This window comes from Rutilus rutilus (genome assembly GCF_951802725.1).
Source record: "Rutilus rutilus genome assembly, chromosome: 7".
NCBI lineage: Eukaryota > Metazoa > Chordata > Actinopteri > Cypriniformes > Leuciscidae > Rutilus > Rutilus rutilus.
In genome coordinates this window covers 37,388,797-37,413,609 of record NC_140221.1, presented here as the reverse complement: position 1 = coordinate 37,413,609, position 24,813 = coordinate 37,388,797, and the positions used below count along the sequence as shown (strand labels likewise).

General features: G+C 37.2%; 1 protein-coding gene across 3 annotated transcripts; it reads right to left on the bottom strand.

Moving 5' to 3' along the window:
* Nucleotides 1-1,201: 1,201 nt before the first annotated feature.
* trpv4 (transient receptor potential cation channel, subfamily V, member 4) lies at nt 1,202-23,812 on the bottom strand. Of its 3 annotated transcripts, XM_084413608.1 has the most exons (17): nt 23,622-23,812; nt 19,632-19,737; nt 17,496-17,935; nt 16,055-16,230; nt 13,785-13,937; nt 11,910-12,050; nt 7,976-8,274; nt 7,697-7,876; nt 7,315-7,473; nt 6,205-6,297; nt 5,894-5,967; nt 5,232-5,397; nt 4,033-4,099; nt 3,637-3,941; nt 3,016-3,143; nt 2,806-2,918; nt 1,202-2,609 (listed from the first exon to the last, which is right to left on the bottom strand). In XM_084413608.1, exons 2-17 carry the CDS (start codon nt 19,638-19,640, stop codon nt 2,497-2,499), a joined length of 2,616 nt encoding a protein of 871 aa, XP_084269734.1. In that variant the 5' UTR covers nt 19,641-19,737; nt 23,622-23,812; the 3' UTR covers nt 1,202-2,496. The 3 variants fall into 3 exon arrangements, with proteins under 3 accessions (XP_084269734.1, XP_084269735.1, XP_084269736.1); XM_084413609.1 differs by lacking the exon at nt 23,622-23,812 and having other exon boundaries at nt 19,632-19,750; XM_084413610.1 differs by lacking the exons at nt 5,232-5,397; nt 5,894-5,967; nt 6,205-6,297 and having other exon boundaries at nt 1,209-2,609; nt 23,622-23,761.
* Between the last annotated feature and the right edge of the window lie 1,001 nt (nt 23,813-24,813).

Here is a 24,813-nt window from a genome sequence, read left to right as displayed (position 1 = left end):
TTCGTCAAACTTTCTTGATACTATGTTCTATCATCATAAAAGTCAAAAAAAGATATTCTTTAAACTGATGCAAGTTAAGCTCCATCCACACACAAAATAGAATCAGCATTTTTTAAGTCATTACATCAACACCTCTCATAATGGGAGTGGGGGAACGGATTCCGACAGTTGTTTTCTTTTTTGCCGTCGGATTCTGTTCCCCCCCATATTTCTGACACACTGAGGTTCTAATATTTATCAAAGTGATGCTGTTTAAGCTCCATCCACACACAGAATAGAACAAGCATATTTTAAGCCGATACATCAACATCTCTCATCATTTGGGTGGGGGAACGGATTTCGACAGCTGAACTATTTGCCGTCGGATTCTGTTCCCCCTATGTTTATTACACAATAAGGTTCTAAGACTTATCACATTGCAGCAAATTACTTGCCTCAATAGCCTAGTGGTCAGAGCCCAATCATTTTCTTATTTTTTTAGCTTTGGGCGACCCGAGTTCAAGTCCTGGTTCGTCAAACTTTCTTGATACTATGTTCTATCATAATAAAAGTCAAAAAAAGATATTCTTTAAACTGATAAGGTTCTAAGATTCATCACATTGCAGTAAATTGCTTACCTCAATAGCCTAGTGGTCAAAACCCAGCAATTATTATTTTTTTTTTAGCTTTGGGCGACCCGAGTTCAAGTCCTGGTTCGTCAAACTTTCTTGATACTATGTTCTATCATCATAAAAGTCAAAAAAAGATATTCTTTAAACTGATGCAAGTTAAGCTCCATCCACACACAAAATAGAACAAGCATATTTTAAGCCGATACATCAACATCTCTCATCATTTGGGTGGGGGAACGGATTTCGACAGCTGAACTATTTGCTGTCGGATTCTGTTCCCCCTATGTTTATTACACAATAAGGTTCTAAGACTTATCACATTGCAGCAAACTCCTTGCCTCAATAGCCTAGTGGTCAGAGCCCAATCTTTTTTTTTTTTTTTTTTTGCTTTGGGCAAGCAGAGTTCAAGTCCCTGTTCGTCTTCTTGATACTATACTGTCCTATCATAATAAAAGGCAAAAATATATATTCTTTAAACAGAGAAAATTTTTTTATTAAGGAAACCAATTAAATGATTTAAATATACAATAAGTAGCCTAGAAATTAAAATAATATTCTAAAAGAGCAGCGTTGTCTTATTTGCAGAGAGTAAGAGTCGGCGAATCAAAATCTCTTTATTGCTGATGAACAAAATTGAAATTATTAGCACATCCAATTTAGGACATAAAATAATGTGTTTATGAACAGCAGCATCAAACATCTAACATACTCACAAGATAATACCAGCTATCAAGAATATATTAGCATGTATTTCTGTACATTCTTCTGATACCTAATCTATACTTAGTGTCTGTACAAATAAAGGATATTTAAAATGACCAGAGTGTGGAAATCAGGCCTTTAAACAAAAACAATTCCAGTTCATGGACTTCAGAAATAATGCAAAAAGACCAAAAAGCATTGAAATGGTCAGTTTCTTAAAAAAAAAATGAAAAAAAAAATGAAATGAAATATTATTTATCAATCATGTGCAATAAAATACAGCATATAGACAATGCCTTTTGTTCTCTGTAAAAAACAGTATATGCAATATATTAAAAATACATGCCAACAGAAAAATGAAGTTACCCTACAAATTTTGTCTCTTGGCATGGGTTTACCAGCGAAATAAGAAACTGAACCAGTCATTACCAGTATCACACCAATGAAGTCACACTATTGCCAGCATACTGAGGTGAAAATAGCATACTGCTGCTGTCTGGCATTGTGCACACTCCTGGTGTGGGTGCCACATCTGTTTTCTGCATGACCTTTATTACAAAACAAAGCCAAAGGCCAAAACAGAGCAGCATTTTTTGTCTTTCCATTATGGTTGGGCAATATAACAAAAGAATACCAATAAGATTTTTCATTAAAAAGACCATACTTTATCACAAGGCACATTTAACACTGTTGTAATCTTATTGATTAAAATATAACCTTTTCCATGTAATCCACACAAAACAAAAACAAAAAATATGTCAGCAAAAATCAACAGAGACATCCAAGACCCTGTGGAGTGTTTTCGTTTTTTCTGGATCAATATATAAACTTTTTGTTTGTAAAATAAAAATGATAAAATCTGTTCAGAGAATCTATTGCACACACCATGAAAAACACTATAATGTTAATAACTATATTTTCTAACATATCTCTCTAGCAACAATATGGATTGACCTACAAATCAAAAGTGTTCCTGAGTGTCTCATGGGTCCACATATACATACCATCATCATCCAAAAAAAGAGAGAGGATATTTTCATACCTCATAATATATAGAGCTGTTCTCCCAATAGTGATTAAATACTATAGAACTATTGTCAGCTATAAATAAAATACATAATTGTCTGGCCGGTAAAAAACGTTTCAATGGATTGTCGCCCTTTGAAGTCCTTAGCGTTCAGCTTTAGCTTTCAGACTTATGTCTGTGTCTGCCAGTGAGAGGCTCCATCTCTACGGTGTGATCTCTGGAGCTCCTGTTCAGGTCAACCACTCTTGGGACGACCGTGGACCAGCGATCTGTTGGTGCAGTGGAGAGAAATTGTGTTTGTTAGTTGATTCTTGAAACAATTTTCTCTGTATTTATTTTTTTTTCTCTAACAAATTGTGCCCAGAAGTCATAAAATACAATTCTAAAGAAGCATAACGTTTTGCTAAGGGTTTATGTGTTGATGTGACCGTGGATGTGAAAAATCCTGCCAGCTCATTTACCGACCTCTTCGAAGGCCCCGTCCACCCTGCGTTTGATCGTAATAGTCTTTCTGGCCCGGATCCTCATTTATAATCCCTAGATTTTGATTCCAATGGGACCACTTAACCTCGTCCACCCTATAGCATGAAAAGTGAAGGCCCATAACTCTGGTAAATGACTTGAAGTGTTATGCTGTAATTTAATGAATGAGTAGTGGATATCTTGTAGTTGTACCTGAAGCACCAGCGTTTGTCCGGCGTTCCATCCAAGCCCTTGCCGACAGTAACCATCTCTCCAACCCGGAAAGACCTCCGCAGACACACTGGGAAGGACCGCTCAATATCTAGGATAGTAGTGGCCCACTGACGCAAAGAGAAGGAAAATTACATGTTGGAGATGAAAGGCATTTATACCCACTGAATGCTGAGGTAAAAGTCCTTAGACTGAAGATAACAAAAAATGTAAGTGACTTCCTGTCTGATGGGCATCAAAATAAACCATGGCAACAACAACTTGAAGGAATAGTTCACCAAAAAACTATCATTATTTACACTATCTCCCATGTCATTCTTCTTCCAAGAAAAAAACAAAAGGAGATTTGTAATGAAAGTGTATGATGACTCGCATTGACAAAAAGGATATAAAATACAGAAGTCGTTTGGAGCTTTTATGATACTTTTATGTGCTTTGCCATTTAAAATCTCAGACATTTTGTCTTACATTTCTTGTGTTCCAAAGAGGCATTAAAATAACATGGGATTGGAATGACGTGAAGGTGAGTAATTGATTTCCATTTTGGGTCAAATGACCACAATGCAACAGCCTGCCGCATTCGACCTTTTGTGTACCTCTCACCTGCAGTTTCCAGATCTTCTTGCTCTCTTTGGACACCTGTCCCACTGTCTCCCCCATCAAAGCGATTAACATGTTGAGTAACAGGACGAAGGTGAGAATAATGTAGGTGACCAGGAGAATGAGGAAGACAACGGGATACTGTGCGCCTTTCAACATGTTGTCCAGCTCTCCAATGCCTATGGTCAGCTTAAACAGGTCCAATAGGAATTCGCTGAAGGTGTTTGTATCTCGGCATTCTGGGTATTTGGGGCAGTTATCACTGCATGTCTCCTCATCAGGGCAGATGGTCAGAAGTGAGACTAATGCTGGTGCGGAATACAAAAAGAAAATGTCAGTCACTAATTACAGCGAATATACCATAAAATACCAATAATTGAAGTGTTATTACTAGAATACCTGATGCATAGCCAATCATGAAAAGCACATAGACCAGCAGGAACCGGAACAAATCTTTGATGAGAATCTGAACAAAATATCAAAATTGAAGACATGATGAGTAAGCATAATTACACTAAAAATATGAGAGGACAGTAGACCGGCAAGCATGCTAATTATTCCAAGGGTTGTATGTGGTTCCCAGCAGTGATGTAGTCATTACTGGAAACAACAACTTATATGCTTAACTATGGAGACTTGCTGCTGAACTTAACAAGCAGGCCAATGTTGTCTAATTCAAGAGGACAGAATTTACAAATAACATCTTAGCCTAAAAAAAAGTGATTGTTGGGGGATAATATAACATTAACTATATACGTTATACATATAAAAATATATATATATATATAAAAAAATATATATATAAAAAAAAATATATATATATATATATATATCAATGTTGAAATATATATATATATATATATATATATATATAAATAAGAGAGAGAGAGAGAGAGAGAGAGAGAGAGAGAGAGAGAGAGAGAGAGAGAGAGAGAGAGAGAGAGAGAGAGAGAGAGAGAGAGAGAGAGAGAGAGAGAGATTCTTAGTAAGGTCCAATGAAAATGTCAAAATGATACCAAAATGATAAGCTTGGGGACAGATTTAGACTTCATTTCTTTAAGATTTTTTTTTCAGCAAACATGCATAAAATTGATCATTTCCTCATTTTTCATTTTCCATTTCAAATAAATGCTGTTCTTATCATCTTTCTGCTCATTAAAGTATACTGTATAATAGTTTCCTATAAAATATTAAGCAGCACAACTGTTTTCAACATTGATAATAATAATAAATGTTTCTTGAGCTCCCAATCAGAATATTAGAATGATTTCTGAAGGATCATGTGACTGAAGACTGGACAGCTTTGTTATCACAGGATTAATTACATTTTAAGGTATATTAAAATAGAATGTAATAATGTAATAATATTTCACAATGTTACTGTTTTTACTTTATGTTTGATTAAATAAATGCAGCCTTGGTGAGTACAAGAGATTTCTTTCAAAAACGTTTTTTTACTAACTTTTAACAGTAGTATATTTTAAAAAATGACATTTTTGCAACGATATTGGCTTGACAATTCACAAAGATATTTGAAGAGAAACTGATTTCACAATTTACAATCATTGAATTAAATGTATACGGTGCTTAATTCATACCTTCTGAATCATGATACTGTAAGTTCCAGTGAGTTTAAGACCTCTGGTAAAATAGAGGGTGTTCATCCAACCTAGAACTAGAGCAAACACCATCACAGACAAGTAGGCTTCAATCCCTGACAGGTACAGCGCTGCGCTCACCAGCACCAACACGGAGTAGATGAAGCTGACACAAGGAAACACAAAGGATTGGTCAGCAAGGAATGTACAGTACTTGTCATCAACATACTTCAACTAATAAGGTTACCATTTGCTTTGAGTTTACTGGCGACAAATTAGCAGCTCAAAACTGATAACTAAACATGTTGTGGCCTCTGGCTGCTTTCGTATTTTGTTACTTTGAAGGTTACAGACCGTCTTTGAATCCTTATTTGCCTCTGTTGCTGAGTTTCATTATGTAAGATTTGCTTTTCAAATGTAAAATGCCTCACTGGTTTAGCAATGCCACATATTAATTATAATTAACATAAACATATCGTTGAACTGCAGTCATCTTTGCTGAGATTGTGCTGTTTTTATGCAAGGAGATTAACTATTAAAACATGCCAAGAAAGGGGTTTTGGAATTAATTAGACAGCTCAATTAAAAAGAGGGAGAAAATCGCCTTAGGGAAAGACATTGAGAGTAAAGGAAGACACAAAGAACGGGACCGAGTGTCTTACTAGAGAAGTTGAAAGGATCCATCAATAAATAAAGAATTCACCCCCGGGCATTTCTTCAGGAAAAGGTCCTTAATCTAAATCAGGAGAGAAAACCAAGAAATGCTGCTCAAGATATTTAGTGCTAGCTAAAGAGGAAAGATACGGCAACCAAAAGAAAACAGAAAGGACGTTCAGAGTGAATTTGGGTAGCACAACACACTGTAAGAAACATACACACCGCTGTTCTTTCAGCAAGCTGAGATGGATCTTAAAAATGAAAAAAACTGTAGTACAAATAGTAGGACGTAGGTTACTGCGTATGTAAAGCTTACATTTGTTACGAAGAAAAAGACTCCAGATGCCACTGTTATGATCTCCCCTGCCAAACGCACCTTGTCTGTAGTGGTGTTGTAGGTGTAAGGGGGCTGTGGAGGAATAAGATTTAGGAATCAATTACAGACCTGTTCATTCCCAGAATGCATGTCCACCACATGGACTCTCTTTCACACAGCAGGAGGACCCATGTGGTAAAAAAGCAATTCGTCTCTATTCAAACAAAAACATGAACATCCACACGTACACTATCGTTAAAAAAAAAAAAAAAAAAATCTCTGTTTTTGAAAGAAGTCTCTTATGGTCACCAAGGCTGCATTTATTTGATCAAAAAATGGTCCTTGTTACACATTACATGCAATTACTATAGTAATTACTATAAATATAATTTCATGCAACTAACCTTAACCACACCCCAATTCTTACCCTATAATAAGTACATGTAGGTATTAATTATTTCTCAGTACTTAAATATATAATTACACTGTAACACGGACACCTTAAAATAAAGTGAAACCAATAAAAGTGTTACATAAGCCTTACCCTTCAGAAATCATTTTAATATGCTGAATTGGTACTCAAACACATTTATTATTATTATTATTATTGCGCTGCTTAATATTTTTTTGTGGAAACCATGTTTTTTCCCCAGGATTCTTTGATCGATAGAAAGTACTAAATAACAGCATTTATTTGAAATAGAATTATTTTGTAACGTTAGAAATGTCTTTACTGTCGCTTTTGATCAATTTAATGCATCCTTGCTGAATAAAAGTATACTTTTATAAAAAAGAAAATCAAACTAACACCCAACTTTTGAACAATGGTGTGCATCCTGTACAGATAATATATGGAGAAGATGGACTACTCATAGAAAAATGAATGGAAGAAAGATCAATGTAGCCACTGGACAAACTTATATGAATTTACAATCCCATTGTTTTTGTGATTTGACTGGCGAATTGGCATGTTACCAAAATGTAATCTTGGCCAACAGCTTCTCCCCATTCAAGCAAACGGAAGAACTACTAATATGACTGGAGATTGGGGGGCAAAGGCCATGACTGAGTGAACGGACTTGTCTAAAAAGGGACTTAGACTGTACTCACTTTTCCCACTGATGGGCGATAATAGGCCACAAGAGTGAAGATGATCATGGTGACAAGGTAGGAAACCACACTGATGTAGAAGGTCACAGCAGCAAACTTCTGCCACTTGGCCCTCAGCAGCTCATTTATCGGTTCCACCGCCAACATCTCATGGCGATTCTGAGGGTCCAAAGAATAAAGCATGTCAGAAAGATAAACACAGAAATAGCCACCAACATCATGAGGAGGAGGACAGTTTCTTGATGATTGTAATTTGTCTGTATTTTTATACAATTTCCATAAATGCACTTCTATACATTTATTATGACTTGCACAAGTTTATGTCTCATCATCCAACTTCCACAGTCTATCTTCCACATCTTTTGTCTACCCACATATTCACCTCAATCTTGCTGTTATAGACGAGTATCTCCAGAACAGAGACTTCCTCTCCGCAGGTATCCAAGGAAGACAGATCATACAGGTTGGAGTAAACGGGTCCATAAGCCCAGTCCTTAAATTTCCGGGAGAAATGCCGAGCCTCCTCATCTTTTATCTCTCTCCGGATGATGTGCTGGAACACCTGTGGAGAAAACACTTTTGGTTTGCTTTGCCATTTCCTACCATGCTTTCCCAATGCAAGTCCCTAAAGCTGAATTGCTGGTATAAAGCAGTCTCCTACCCCAATTTTGCCCAGCTTGGCGGCCATCATGAGAGGCGACATGCCGTCATTGTTGAGCACATTCTCCAGGTTGCAGTCTGGGTAGAGTTTGGCACAATTAATGAGCAAAAGGTCGTACATCTTTGTGACAAACCGTGTGTTGTCCCGAGTGTTGTCAGCAATATGGACCAGGGCGTGCAGAACTGTGTTTCCCCTCGAGTCCTGTCTCCGCATATCTGCCTTCTTGTGGCTATTCTCGGTCAGGTAACGCACCATGTCTGGTTGGTTGGTACAAGCTGCGAGTGAGAGAGGCAGCTCACCTGTACAATGAGAAAGAGACAACAAATACTTTCAGTTGTCAATTTTTCTATATCGTAATACATTTTTACATATACTACCTTTCAAAAATTGGGGTCAGTAAGATTATAATACTGTCTTTCAGCAAGGACACATTACATTTATCAACAGTGAAAGTAAAGACATTTATAATGTTATATTTTAAATAAATGCTGTTTTATAATCATAATTCATTTTCTTCAACAAGGACACATTAAATTGATTAAAGGACTTTTACTGTATATTTTAAATAAATTCTGTTCCTTTGAACTTTCTATTCATCAAAGAATCCTGAAAAAAGGCTTCAAGATTTCCAGAATAATATTAACAGCATAACTGCTTTCAACATTGATAATAAGAAGAAATGTTTTTTTTTGAGCACCAAATCAGCACATTAGAGTGATTTCTGAAGGATCATGTGACACTGAACATTAATTAATTCAGCTTTGCCATCACAGAATAAATTACATTTTAAAATATATTCAAATAGAAAACAGTTATCTTTAATTGTAATAATATTTCACAATATTACTTTTTTTTAAACGTTTTTTTTATTTTTAAATGCTACTGCAGGCTATAGTAGACACTTATTGAATGCATCATTTTAGTATTTTCCCTGAAAAACTAAAAAAGATCAGTTTAGACTAGAATTATGGGATATCCTGGTCGTTGACCGTTATGATCTGATAAATCTGGTTGCAAAAGGAAGTCTTGCTGGTTAAGCAAGTTAAAAGCCTGATGGGGACCAGAATACCAGCATCCCCAACACCAAAAACACTGTCGACCAAGGTCCTATGGAGCCAGGGATATTTCCCGCCTGCCCAGCTATTAGACTACAACTTCCAGATGTTCCATTTATCATTTCCCTTTATTAAACACCCCGATGAAGAAACACAATTAGCCTCTAAAGTCAATCAGCCCTTTGCAGGGCTCACATAACAAATGTGCTTTGATCTAAATGTCACCATTGGTATCCAGTGCTCAATTAGTGCTCGTCTCATGAGAACCCATCTCAAATAGGAAAACCAAACCGAGAGACTTGAGAGTGAGCTGTTGCCAGGGGTGACAGATTATTTTCATGTCACTTCTTATAGAAACGCTTCCCTCTCATTGATTTGCACGCGCTCAGAGAGCGGTTAGTGTGACTGCTAAATCACATTAGCTGTCAGTGCTCTCAGGTTGGCGCTCACGTCACCGGGAAGCTCCGCGGCGAATGACTCCCTTCGTGCTCAGATCAGGGGGGATTAAACACTGACAGCCGTGTCTAATACAAATGAAAATAATTTACAGGTGAATAAAAGAGAGATGGAGACTCCTGGCAGGGCACCAGAAAAGATAATCCTATTCTGTCATCCTTGGATTATTTTAAAATAGTTTTGCACCTTTCAATCAGCTCCAAAGCAGACGTCTTGTTTTGTGGTTTGAAAATTGCGAGATGTAAATGAGGTTCATGAAAAGGGAATTCAAGTTCTCAGCCTGATTTTATTACAAAATCCCAGTTTTGTAACCACTGACGTCCTGGGAGGATAAACTAGAATAGTTTAGATTAGAATATTTATCATGACAAAAGAAACGGCGGGACATCGGATTTTATACCTCAGGAAGTCATTACAAAGTTTACAAAGACAAGCAGAATAAGATCAGGAACATGAATTAAAGTAAATAGGGTCAATTTTGACAGACCTGTAGTAACACACTCTGGTCAACAGGAGGCAGAATGTGTTCAGGCTATTTTTTTATATAGCCTACTTCAGAACATCATCAGGCCTCCTAAATATAAGACCTTTTTACTGTATTTTCCATTGCAAACACAGAGGCTCCTTTCACTCTCTTACATCCTTAGTACATCCAGCACTTGTTTTATTTGTGACATAATGTCTTGTTGGTTTTCTTCTAAGCTCCAGAAACCGTCTTACTCACAGCAAAACATTTAAATCAAAGTTCAAATCAAATCAAAGTGTATTTATAAAGCACCTTAAAAAACACAGTGTGTACCAAAGTGCTGTACAATTTCAAACAGATTAGATAAAACACTGTAAAATACAAGGAAAGAAATAACACAATATAAAAATGACAAAATAATACTAATAATACTAATATAAACATCAAATCAAAGCCTAACGGTCCTTACAAAGTAGCAAAGGCCTCATCAAACAAATATGTCTTAAGATATAATAATGAATGCATAAACTGTGTAATACTCCTCACATTTGCCAAACACAGCACAAAAGGGAGGATTTTAGGAAAAAGGAAAGAAAATCACCTGATCTTCCTATAGGAACCACTGGGTTTATAAATGTATTGTTTATTTATCGGCAAAGTCATGAAGGCTAGGCTGCTGATGCTAACTGTCTCATAGAGAAGAATTACAGGTCAAGACCTCTAGGAAATCGCTTTAATCTCCCTTCAATTTCTTTAAAAATGTGGACATACTGTACCTTTTATTCAACAAAGCTGAATTTATTTAATCAAAAATATAGTAAAAACAGTAATATTGTGAAATATTATTACAACAATTACTATTACTATTTTAATATAAATTCTACATTTGAGTAAGTATAAGTTCTTTTGAACAGTAGTGTAACTAGTGAGCGAGTGGCTGATCAAACAGGAAATGGAGCTTCCCACACATAACGTTGGGAGTAAACGCTCCAGCATGTTGTAATGAGGTCAGTAGTTTATCACTGGACCAAATGTTTCAGAACAAAGCATTAAAAGCATGTAATATACAGTACTCTGAAAATACACTCAGATTGCAAATATATTTAACAATATTAAACTATATTCCTTACCTCTCACTTTTAAAAGTTTAGTTCACCCAAAAATGAAAATTCTGTGATTAATTACTCACCCTCGTGTTGTTCCAAACCCATAAGACTTTCGTTCATCTTCAGAATACAAATGAAGATCTTTTTGATGAAATCTGAGAGCTTCCTGTCCCTCCGTTGACATCTACGCAACTTCACTTTGACGCTTCGAGAAGTTCATAAAGAGGTCGTAAAACTAAGCCACATGAATTGAGCGGTTTAGTCCAAATTTTCTGAAGAGACACAATCGCTTTTTACGATGAACAGATTGACTTTAGGCTTTAATTCACATATAAACATTCATCAACTCACACATCAGTTGTGGTAAAAAGAAGCTCAAGCATGTTCGCTTGACGTGCGAGAACCAATGAGGTTCATTCTCGTGTGTTACCGCAGCACGTTTGAGCTTCCGCAAGAACCAATGAGGTTTGTTCTCGCACGTCAAGCAGGTTCGGTTGAGCTTCTGTTTAGGTAAAAGCCTAAATTAAATCTGTTCATCATATAAAGCGATTGTGTCTCTTCAGAAAATTTGGACTAAACCGCTCGATTCATATTAGTTTTATGATCTCTTTATTAACTTTTTGAAGCATCAAATTGGTAGATGCGCAGCTGTAGATGTCAACGGAGGGACAGAAAGCTCTCAGATTTCATCAAAAAGATCTTCATTTGTGTTCTGAAGATGAACAAAAGTCTTACAGGTTTGGAACGACATGAGGGTGAGTAATTAATAACAGAATTTTCATCTTTTTGGGTGAACTAACCCTTAAAGACGGTTTAAAGCTACAGAACAAAACCAGAATCAACAAACTCACCAAAGTAGAAGTATCCACCCTCCTCTCTGGGCTGGAAGAATCGGCCCCTGGCCTGGGCATGAACATCAGCCCCCTTCTCCACCAGAAGCTCCACATACTGTTTGCATCGTCGCTCTATGGCGATATGCAGCGCCATCTGACCTACAGACACGCCACATTTTTATTGTAAATAATCAGAAGTTCATCATATGATAATGAATTGGCCATAAATTCAAAACCAAAGCACTCTGTGACATTATAGGAAAACTGATATCTATGATACATCTTATCAGACAGAGCACCGGGAAGCAGCATGATATTATTAGATACTGTCAACTTATTTTACACAAGAGGAAGTACTGTAATATGAAAATAAGATAATACAGCCTGTTATGTGCAGAGCCTGTAGTTTTGCATTGAGTGTTTGTGTGAGAGCTCTAAATAACATGAGAAAAACTGTTTCCAATGGAGACTAGAGTTAACTATATTTATTTTTCATAGTCCTCAGATTTAATCAACTAATAAAGATTTCCTGACTTAAAGTCTAAGTTTAAGGAAGTATTTTATCATACACTTGGCTAAACTAAGAAAGGAATAACCTTAAATAACTTGATTTTAGTAGTGCATCTCTATGGGTTTTGGCAGTGGGTCTACAAAAGAAAATCTGTTGACATACAGAATTAGGCTATCTGACACTGCCTCGAAGACTGGAATTAACTCTGGCAAACAAACTGACCCAATGTGTGAGTGATTGTTTCCTGAGGAAATGAGAGGCAGACTAAACAATGTCTGCTTTAAGCACATTATTGTGTATTTTCAGAAGTGCAACTTCCCGGTATTAATAATGCCGCCATCACAAACCTGCCATTTACAGCATTTGAAGGATTACAATTAAATAAGAATGAAAATTAGGTTTAAATAGAAGTCTACAGCCAGAACATATAAATAAAAATGAAATGATTTTAATATGTACAGTATTTATAATACACTAGCATTCAAAAGGTTGAAAATGTTTTATGTTTTAAAAGAAGTCTCTTCTGCTCACAGAATACACTAAAACCAGTAATATTGTGAAATAGTATTACAAATAGTATTTTCTATTTGATATTATTTTCAAATGTAATTTATTCCTGTGATGACAAAGGTGAATTTGTAGCATCATTACATTTTCAGTGTCACATGATCCTTCAGAAATCATTCTAATATGCAAATTTGCTGCTAAAGAAAAATGTATTATTATCAATGTTGAAAACAATTGTGCACCTTTTTTGTGGAAACCATGATACATTTTTTAAGGATTCATTGATGAGCAGAAAGTTTAAATGTATAATATATAAATATTTTAAATATTATGGCCTTTTGTCGCTTTAATTGATATAGAAGGGAAAAAAATGACGTGAACTGGACGGTCACCCGCATGAACACAAGTTCAATGCATCTCAGCTGCTATACCACAGTGCTGGAAATGTAAACATTAATCTTTTTTGTATCAGAGGGAAAGGAAAGTTTATGTACTGTATCGGGTGTGGCACTGGCAAATTCAAATGCCCTAAACCTAGAGAGGTAACAGAGGAACAACGTTAAATTCAGCAGTGTTTGTGAGGACTCTTTGTACTGAACAGGGTGGAGGCTGCAGGAAACCCATCGTCAACTCTGGGGTAACTTCTCTAACATTGAGCTCAGTCAGAAGTGCATGTGAAACTCCACCGTTGTGCTCTTGTTTCATTAACCTGCTCAGGGTGGTGCTGGAAGCTGCTCAGAGTAAATGTTAGCTTATGCCACACTAAAGATTTTGGAAACTTTTAAGACAAATTATGCTTGAAACTGGTCCTAACGGCTGATTTTTATTTGAATGAGTGTTGAATCTGGTCAGTCTTTAGTGGTTGGAGGACTCACCCCTATAATACACATCTCTAAAGGGTGTGTTGATGAACTCTCGGAGGCTTCCTGTCTGTTCAGCAATGTCCAACAACACAGGGATTGTGTCATTGTGACCACTGTGCAGGTTCAGTAGTGCTTTTGGTAGACACGTCTTCCCTGTAGAAGGTTCTAGAGAAAGTAGAGGGAAGAACACCAGAGTTTTACATTTTATTTAGAAAATCTGAGTTTGCACCAAGTCTGTATGATATTCTGGCTCAGTGTCCCTAAGGTATCATCCAGAAAGTGCAAATTTTAGGACTGGTCCCTTAGAAAAGTACGTAGTAGGGGACTATTTGCACGTCAGGGTTTAATAATTAACATTAGGGGTTTGTTCTAATTGCTAATCCAAGACATGAAAGTAATGTCAATGTTTTCCTTTCTTTCATCAAGGCATCAAATTTTCCTCTAGTTTCCAAAACCTGATTTGCTTCACTCATGGGTCATTTTAAATTTAGCCAGAGTTGTCTTTTTGATCCCCTCAAACAGAATCCTTCATTCCATTTGTGACAGTTTGCTGTGATTTCTCACTACTCTCTGTTGAGTTTGCTTGCCACTTTGAGGCAGGAAGTAAACAGAGGACCCCACCTTGCAGGGTTCACCTCAGCTTATATAATAGAATTTCCTTTACTACATTAAAAAGGTCCAAGACCAAAAGCCTAACAATTGAACCATGAGGGAAAAGGGTTGCGACAACATTCGATATCTAGAGACACAACCCTGTTGATTTTTCATCAGGGCTTTGTCTTTTTAATAAAAAAGCAAGTCCTAATAATAGATTATTACTCACATAAAACAGTCAAGAACAGTGTACAAGTGTTTAATAATTTTTCAGTTTGTATTCTAGACAGCAAACCTAAACATACACCCATTGCTCTTCACTCATAAGCCCCTTTCACACAGAGATTTCGGAAAATAAACTGATAATGTGACCCGGGATGGTGTGATTTTGGTTCATTCACACTGCCAGTGTGAATCAGGATATGACATGTTTGCAGAAATTTTTTTGTCCTTCCTTTGTTCCTTGATGAACGCAAACTTTCATCTTTGTTAATGTGCAACGGGAACATTGATCTGCATTTAAAAACCCCGGTCAAATAGTCGCACGATAACTACGTCATTGCGACGACACACTTCTATGACACAACCCTTATGGCATTGGTCCTGCCTTTTGTTCACACGGGGTAAGTTCCAGGACTGATCCCAGCAATGTTACTAGGTCCTCATAATAAATATATATAATTTGCGCACACACAATAGCTTCACAAATCCAATGATGGGGGCACAGAGATTCTTTGAAGCCTTACTATCTCCCATAGGTGTATTAGATGTAATGGAGGAAGTAGAAGTAACAAGGTATGAACTACTTAATTTCATGAATTCAACAAGCCAAACTTTTGAAGGAATCAAGGAAGAACATTGAGGACTTAGGTTGACTACTTTGCAGAATAAACTTGCATTGGACCAACTGACTGCAGTGCAGGGAGGAGTCTGTACAATAGTTGGAACCAACTGCACCTACAATATCATGAGAATAATGAAGAGATTAGAAAGTAAGGAAGTAGGTGAAGAAGGCTGGTGGGAAGGGATGACCGGAATGTTTGCGAAGGTAGAACATTACGTGATCATTGTAATACTGATTGTTTTGTTTGCATTAATTTTGCTTTGCCTTTGGCCATGTGTCATGTCAGCAGTCCAACAGGCTGTGAAGACCACCGCTGGAGCAACAAGACGATACACAGCAGTAAATTAGAATGAAATGTTTGACATTAAATTTGCTTGCATTATATGTCCAGGTCCTACACCTGTAAAAAAGAACCTTAGCATTAAAATGCAAACGTGATGCAAACACCTGGTAAGTCATAAATGACTTAAAGTGGCCATTGTTAAAAGAAGTGTTTGCACTTATTGTACTCTGTGTTTTTCCATTGTGCATGAGTGCATCGCATGATATATCAAATATGGAGTCTTTTCTGTATAATTGTTTTTGTCACACTTCATCTATATCAAGGTTGTGGTTCATTTACACCTTTTCTCGTATGCACATACATAGTATATAAGCTGAAGGCTTTCAGTAAAGATTTGTCTTGAGTGAACTACACTTCTGTGTCTGCGTCATTCTTGGTCCCTGATCAGTGTCACTCTCTGTGTCTTTGATTCAATAAAGAAGATCCATAATTATTTATTTAACACAATTCTGACAATTTTCTGTGAAAGGGGCTATAGACTAATCCATTCCCAGAACGCACCTTTGAACTCCTCATCTGTCAGCCTCTTTTCACTTGACTGAAGATATTGCAGGAGACCATCCAGAGCTCTTGGATCTGCTCGAGATACAGCTTCAAACAACAGCCAGCGGTTGAAGACTTTAAAAACAGGGGGCTCTGGGGATCCCTCGTCACATGACATCTCAATCTCGGCCTTCCTGCGGGGGGAAATATGCGCTTTTAAAATTATGACTCCAGTTACACGTGCTCCAGTCAAAAGTATGTTAAGTCTCTTATTTGTATCCTAAACCGTCAATCTGACATTTATTGAATTGCAAGACATGGCTGGTCATGATGTAATATGGCTTCCTTAATGAGGGGGTGACTTGTTTTTTTAGGCAACTGACTAGTCTTCATCTGTGAAGAGAGTGTGTGATCATTTTACACATCTGTAAAAAGCATTATTACGCTTTTTTAGCAGAAACATTACTTGGTGCACTTTTAAACATGCAATGTATATTACAAATATAAAATTGCACATGGGCATTCACAAAAACTTGTAGTACCACCCTACCTGGCTTGAACTTCACACTACTTCTTAAGTCACAGTGGACTAAGAAAAAACTTCCATAAATAAGTCTCTGTACTCAGGAAAAACTGACTGCCTAACTGACCTCAACATAAACATTACTCCATAAGCATTAATGGAAACACCAACAGACATTCAGTTGTCCCACTGTGCATGATCAAGAGTGTAAAATCATGAGTAGACTGTCCAAAAGTGACACTACACAATCCGTAAACCATTCAGATCTGATCATAGTCTCACCTCAATTACAAAGCAAGAAGATGATTCCTCTATGGCTTTTCTTAATTGAAGATTTAACACATTGCAAAGAGTTGTTATTTCATATTAAGCACTACTCAATCCTCAGTCTGCACTCTGTCACCCAGTAAACAATGTGTCCAGTCTGTTTATGGCAGTGGCATTCCTGCTCACTTGCACATGTACAAGGAACATGTACAAAGAATAAACACTTTACTTCACAGTTTAGTTATTTATATAAATGTAAAATGTTATTGTATTATTATATTATATTATATATTATATAGTAATTTGGTTTTAATTTGTTTTTTAAAACACTAAACTGAACTCACCATGCATTTATTGTAAGGGAAACAGCCACTTTTAATGAGTAGAATGCAAATGATCTGAACAGACAACTGAAGTTTACACATGTGAATGACTGATTTAAAATGTAAAAAGATAAAAATCTGAAAGGGCAAGAGATTGTATATTATCCAAGAAGCATTTTCGCTGTGGTTCGGTTAGTGTATGTGCTTGGATAATAAGAGATTGATTCCAACATCTTTCTCATCTCTTTTCCCCTATCTTCCAATAATTTCCTGTACCCTTTGCATTATTGTATCAATAAAAGTGGCAAAAATAAAACAAAATTAGGTAAAAGCTACTGTCTCTCACCCCCGTGGAAGCTTCTTCCTGCGTTTTTTGTGGTTGTTGATCTCCCTACATGTGCCGTAGTCAAACAGGGAGTCCATAGGTGCTTTCTTAGGCCCCTTTTCCCCTGGATATTCAGACATGGTGGACTCAAGAAGGTCCATGGGGTTAGGAACTCCCTTTTTAAAGGCCCCTGGGAACCTAATCCGTGTGTTCTGCTTGTTGTCAGTCTGTTGTCCAGGTCGAGTTGAATCCTGGGGTGAGTCTTGGGTTGGCTGTGATCCATCATCATTGTCCAGTAGGTCTGCCAGTGAAGACATAGGGAAGTTGGGATCACCGTCCTCCAAAATGTCCTTACCCTCTGACGAGTCCTGAGCAGCAGTCCCGGACGGTGAGGAAACAGAGTTTGACTCGGTCATGGCCAGACGATAGCGCTTTAGTAGAGTGGAAGCGGAGAAACCCTGCTGTAAAGTCAGAAATGGAGTGAGTGGACTTTAAACACAAGACAAAGCAATTACTCTGGAATGTGTGCTAGTGCATGTTCTCTACATCAGAACCTCTGTAAGTTGATCATTTAAATGGAAAATAATTAAAATAGCTGTTAGGCAACTATCTCAATCAGTATGCCATAATTTAATAATTCAGCTTTGGAAACAATCTAAAATTATACTATTACTTATAGTGGTCAAAGTTCATTTCACCAACTGCAGGTCAATTAGTATAGCCTACTTGAAACTTGATCAATTGTTGTCCTGATTTAATCATATAAATTGTATTATTCAGCATGTATGGTAGGAAAAGGCATGGCTGCTTCCATTAAATGTTGGTTATAACCAGTGTTAGAGAACTCTGAACGTAAGGAGATAGGATACAGCTTAGGTCTCTCAGTTCACCTTAGGCAAATCCACTTCAGCACGAACAAAACCCAATACTGAAAACATTGCAGAAGAGATGCATTGAAGAAAGAAAGAAAAACATTCCTGGAATAAATGTCTGCACTGTACTGTGAAATCAAGGAAATATTTTATTCCTGAATGCACAAGAAATATGAACATGCATTCCAGAAATAAGGCTCCTGGAATCATTTTACCCTGTTGGTACTACCAGAACACCTTATGAGCCTTTACCTTCCTCTCTCCCTCTCTCCTAACAGTGTGGGATGTTAGCAGAGAAAGTAATTATTTAATTAGTTCAACAAGGTGTGCTTCTTTTGTTTCTGAAGAGATCTCTCCCAGGTAGGTTCACCTCTCGAGCTGAGTCATGGCTGCTCACTTTTCCACTTTGTGTGCCCTTCAAAAGGATGAGGACTCCGTCTCAGGCACAAACTGAGATGGAATAAATGACCCCATCGTTACTGTTCGTATCACTCTGTGTTCAAGTGGTGAGGAAGCCTCCGCAGCTTAAATTCAGATATGGTTTTGTTTCAGGCATGCTGTAAGTGGTAGACCAATCCCAAATGAATGGGCCATCTGACCAATCAGAGCAGAGTAGGCTTGTAGAAAGGAGGGGTTTAGAGAGACTGAATCTTCAAATGAACCTTTGAGAAATGAGTGATATGAAATGTATTATGAGAAAATTAAAGTACTTTTTGACCTTGGATGCATGTAAACCTATTGTAGGAGAGCTCCAAAACTAATTTATGAACCTTTAGAATAGCATAATAGGGGCACTTTAATATATTTTTTTTGTATATGACGCCCCTTTAAATTGGAGCGAAGAACTAGCTGGATGTATCAGCTCAAGGATGTTTTCATGACATTGATTGCAAACAGTCCAAATAGCTTTTTCTTTTTCTTCTTTCTTACGGTTTTTGTACGCAAGAGTTGGCATCTGTGTTGAGATCTCTTACCAAACTTCTGCTGTAACTTTGGGCTGTTAATCAAAAGCATTTCTTATGAAAGCCTTAAATAATTTAGCAAGAAACTTTTGCAGAGTAAAGATGGTTTAAATAAAGCTTTAAGTCAGACTTGTTTTATAAACCATTTATTTATACATTCTATTCTTTGTTTCTTTAACAATGACATATCAATCATACCATTCTTTTGAGAAGAAAAACAACATGATATACTACAGAATACCTCACTGGTACTGGAAGTGTCCAGTAGCTTCAATACTATGAATCTATAGACATAAATACATAAAAATACATATGCTACTTACTTCAGTCATTGCTTGTATACTATGTGTACTTCCCAAATGTCAATGTCCCTCGTACTCCTCGGGGGAGCTGGAAAGTGTCAGGGGGTCTGCAGGGGCCCAAACAAAACTGAAAAAAAAAAAAATGTCAGAACACGACAGTCAAACTGAAGCTCGACAAAAAACATGCTGCTGTCTACTGTCCCACATCCTTACAATATTCCCAAGGCTTCTGAAACCACTCAATCATTTACACCTGGCTCATATTTCCTGTTTATGTAAATACTCAGCTAGCACATATACACATTATGAAATCACTACTGTGGTTTTGTCCATCTTGGTTTTCTGCCCCACCCTCTTGTAGTTTTGGATTTTGCTTTAGATTTGTTGCATTTGTTCTGAAGTGCCTTTGGCCCCTGGGATTTTGATCGTCTGGTCCTATTGGTTTGAACTTACATTGTACTTTGAATTGTGTTTGTTTTTATTCTCTATCCTACTTCAGTACCTGAATCAACATACGTGATGCAATTCGATATCATATGATGAAAATTTGTATCATACTGATGCATGCCAATGCCAGCTATTATATATAGATATAGATATATTCAGAGAGATAGAGATAGAGAGAGGGATCACAAATAGAGAAAAATATTGTGGGATATTATTACAATTTAAAATAATAAAATATATTTTAAAATGTAATATATTCCTTTGGTGGCAAAAATGAATTAATATTTTAAATAAATAATATGACGTTGATTTGGTGCTCACAAAACATTTCTTATTATTATCAATATTGAAAACTATTGTGCTGAAAAGCAACAGCATTTATTTAAAATAGAATTTGCTGTAAAAGTCTTTATTGTCATGACAAATTGAATGTACCCTTGATGAATAAAAGTACTAACTTCTTTAAAAAACGAATCTGACTGACTTGCTTTTGAAGGGTAGTTAACATTTCATATTAACATTTAGGCACAAATGTGATATATTTTGGTGCCGATGCCATGTAATGTTTTGATCCAAGACACTTTCTCACAGCTGGGGGAAATGATGCCCCTATTCATCCCTTATATCCCTTCCGTACACACCTATACACACACTCCACTCCCACTCCAAAACCTTTGTCCGCATGTCACAATCTATTGTGGGATTCTCTCATTTCCCAGAACAGGCATGACTCACACTCCCTCTGTCCTATTCTCTTCCCAGTTCAAGAGGGAAGAGTCTACTATTGCATCAAATTAAGGCCGATCTCCTGAGGCAATGAACGATGACTTCATCAAAGAACCACCGTTGCTGACGTTGCATTTAATTCCAGTGCTGTTTAAAAGAACAGTTCATCCAAAAGTCGTTTTCTTAGTCATAGTTTTTCAAAACTGAGTTTCTTGCTTTCTTGGAATACAATTTAAGAAGAAATTTTTCAGAACATTCAAACTGCTCTTTCCCATTCAACTAAAGGGGCTGTCATGCACCAACATTTGTTGTGGACCATGACAAAAAGACAACCGTCGTGGTTAAACCAAGAAAAAAAAAAAACCTGGTGGTGTTGCAATACTGATAGATAAAGGTAATCACTCAAAAATATTTTTTAATTATTAAAATCAATCAATTTTTTACTCATGAAGACACACTGTTCCAGGTTTAATCGCCATGACTAAACGCCGTGACCAAGTGTGATGGCAAAGTTTAAACATGCAGAAGAATGAATAAGATTTAAGAGCTATGGCAGAGACGACGATTTTTAATTTATAATATTTTATACACAAGCCCACAGCTCATATTTTGGCAATCTGAGACAGTGTCAGCTTCCAGATTTCTGTTCAGGTTTCCAGGATTGTCTGTGAGCTCATCACCACAAGAACAACCACTGGTCCTGTTCAGGCATGTCTGAGACGCTCCACAACTGCTCTGAGAGGGCAGTCTGAGGACGTTTAAGAGTACTTACAAAAGTCTACATGTAACAATTACTTTGAGCAGTCAGAGTCACATATTTTGAGCAGTCAGAGTGTATGATGGACACTTTTTTAAGCTTAATTTTATAATTACACCCAGTGGGAGGATATCAAACATGTATAATATTTCGAGGCGATTTAAGAACACGCAAGCTGCATTCGAAAACGCAGGCAGTGACTTGTTGCCTCGCTGCCCTATCAGGCAACGACTTTGCAGGAAGCGTCTGCGCACGAAGGTTCCTCACGAAACTGATTTCGGACGGACTTCTGAGGCAGCGTAACGGTTAAACGATTTACAGCAAAATAGAGCGAGCTTTGGTGAAAACTAAGTGAATATTTAATGACTACAATAGTAACTTCTCGCTAGAAATGACATCATAAGTGAAAAACATTGATCAAAAATTTACATTTACACACAAACTGACTACCTGCTGCAACTTTCAGACGCCATCTTTATTTTTCTAGCTCAACTGTCACAGAATGGAAAGCACAGGATTGTGGGATATCAAAGGCAGCAAAGGATACATCTATGCTGCCTTCAAAAATCGATCAGATGAAGGTATCTCAGGAGAAGGAAGTGAAACTAACATTGCATTCGGACGTGCCTTGATGCCTTCCAACCTTGAAATGCGTCCTCCGAAGGCAGCATTTATCAATTTTCGGATGCAGCCATTGACTGTCTGAAACTTCCCTACTATATTGAAGACGAAAAACAGTATGTGACAAAATAAGTATGTCTAAATTCACAGTACTCATAAAAGAGTAGGCATAAAGTACCCTGATGACCTACTACTTCTGGAGACATTCTGAAGTGTGCATACAATGGACACTTTACTATCCCATGAGGCCACGGAAGAGGATTTGTGAATTGCAACACACCTTCCACTGTTAGGTCACATGACAATATGGCTAATGTAGTACGTCCAGATAACATTCATACTACACACATTCATACTATATAAAACATACTTTTTTAACGTTTGCGAAGTAATTACTTATTTAAAATAAGTACCTACTCAAGAGAGTATGCGATTTCGGACACAGCCATGGTTTTCATTTGTCATGAGTCTCTTCGCAACAAGCTGCATGTTTCTGAGTGATATTGTTGCGTTTGGAATTAATTTAAAGTCTGATAGAGTGTGATCCTCAGTCGCCAAGTGTTTTACAATCTGTTCAGATTTTAAAAGTCGTGTAGTGTAGTACACCACCGAGCTGTTCCCCAAGCTAAGTTTTCATCTGCCCCTCATGTTTGCTTAAGCGGATGATGGAAAATCTAACACAAACCCCCACAGTTACTGCCTCTGGTCTGGCAAGCGCTATCCAAATACTGTCTACAGCAGTACATCTACTCTGACCCGAGTCCAATACAGTCCATTATCACCACAAAGAGTGAAAGCAGAACAGTGGAAAGGTTTTGATAAGCTCTGATAACATGGGAGCATGATGGCCTAAGTCATTTTACTGTGTTTTGGGAATTGAAGGAAGCGCTGGTGGTGCATCAAACCACATAACTGGGAGACCTAATAAGAAATGCAACAGATGGAGAAAAAGTCAAGCCTATCAACATAACATTAGATAACAGCTGGAAATGACAGAATCCATCTCCATGGCCTCAGAGGAAGACTTCCTTTTCCGTGTCACAAGGTCTCCAAAGAGCCAAACAGCTGTGATCTAACTAGAGATGTGGTTGTGGGAAAAATTAATTTGATTCAAAGAGCATCCAGTGCTGGTTTTGCTGCTGACAGTCCAACCATAGTTGAGCGCATGAAATGACTGTAAAACTTTTAACTTATAAAAGCAAAATAATAACCTTGATCAACAGATGTGCATGTCAAACACACAGTAGCCTATGCATCTATGTGGATATAAACAACACTGTGATTTGGAAATAATCAGGCAGTGGGGAGGAAGTTCTGGACATTTTTAAGTGTTACTTTTTCATCTGAATGGTTATAAATTGCTTTAACTTGTTCTAAATTGATCTGAAATCTCTCACCCCTTCGTACAACACTTTTAGAACACTGGACCAGAAGTCATAGAAGAAGAAAAAGTTGCTCACCCGAACAGACAAAAGTAGCCTACTGCTAGACGTTTCTTCTTACACGTACAATCAATAGTTATTCCGTTTATGAGGTCAGATTCATACATTCATTCCTTAGGTGGAATCCGTATCCCTTTGTCGGAAACTTTAGAATTCCGCACAAGTGTTTCAAACGGACTGGAGAAGTAGTGTTTTGATTCCCCACCGCCCACTGAATAGAAACCTGTAATGAGCGTCAGGGGTGTGGACGAACCCTCATTCAGACGTAGAAACTGGGATCATTTTTTACTAAGTTCTGAAGCTAAAACAAAACATTAACCGTCTAACTTATGAACTCGAGCTATTTTCTCGTAGGTAGAGGAAATATTAACAGTCTAACTTCAAGAAGTTATTTCTGGCGTCTAAAACCTTAAACAGATAGCCTATATTCACAAATTTCACATTCTAACCCTCAATATTAGCAGAAAGTTTTTTTATTATTATTTTAAAGGCATGAAAGCATAGCCTACTAAATAGGTCATTCCTCTTATAACAAAAGATTAGTCTAATTTGCATATTTTGCTATTCAGAACGCGCGAATTAAGGTTGTCTAATTGTGTTTTTTATCTGTTTGTGTGCATGATTGTAAAGTGGAGGAATAATTGAAATGTTATGCTCTCATACAGTTTATTACGTTAAAACTATTTACTCCGGCAAACCCGCAAAGAACACATACTGTGAAGAATAAGGTCTTTCATAAACTGGTATGACCGGTTGGTTGGCACCTCTAAGCTTTTTGTTGACGGGCGTCTACATCTAAAATGTTGGGAACGGCGCCCTCTGGTGTTCTCCTAAAGCAACAGCGTACAGGAGACTGTAATATATATTACACTCCTAACCTAAATGGGCCATACCCCAAATGACTAAACACTAAGCTTTTTAATTTTCTTAACCACGAATTATTAGTCAGGAAATTAGCTAAATTTAAGCAAATGTACTAGGCCTACTTAAAAAGCCATGTTGTCAGAAAAACATCAAACACAGAATGAAGTTTTTGGCAGAATATGGGAAGTTATGTGTGGAGTGATGAATCACAATGAAACACGAGCTTGGTGATGCTCTCGAGCGGTGTCTTCCAAAGAAAGCATCTATTTGGTTCCAATGGGTGGAGCTACCATGAATATTCACGAGACCAAATCGTGGCTGGGGGCGACCAATACTACAGGCGAGT

Coding starts and splice junctions, on each gene's coding strand:
- trpv4 (XM_084413608.1), bottom strand. Junction 8,275..11,909: donor GGGTGGATACTTCTACTTTG/GTGAGTTTGTTG, acceptor CTCATTGTACAG/GTGAGCTGCCTCTCTCACTC. Junction 7,474..7,696: donor TCTATAACAGCAAGATTGAG/GTGAATATGTGG, acceptor TTGGACCCTCAG/AATCGCCATGAGATGTTGGC.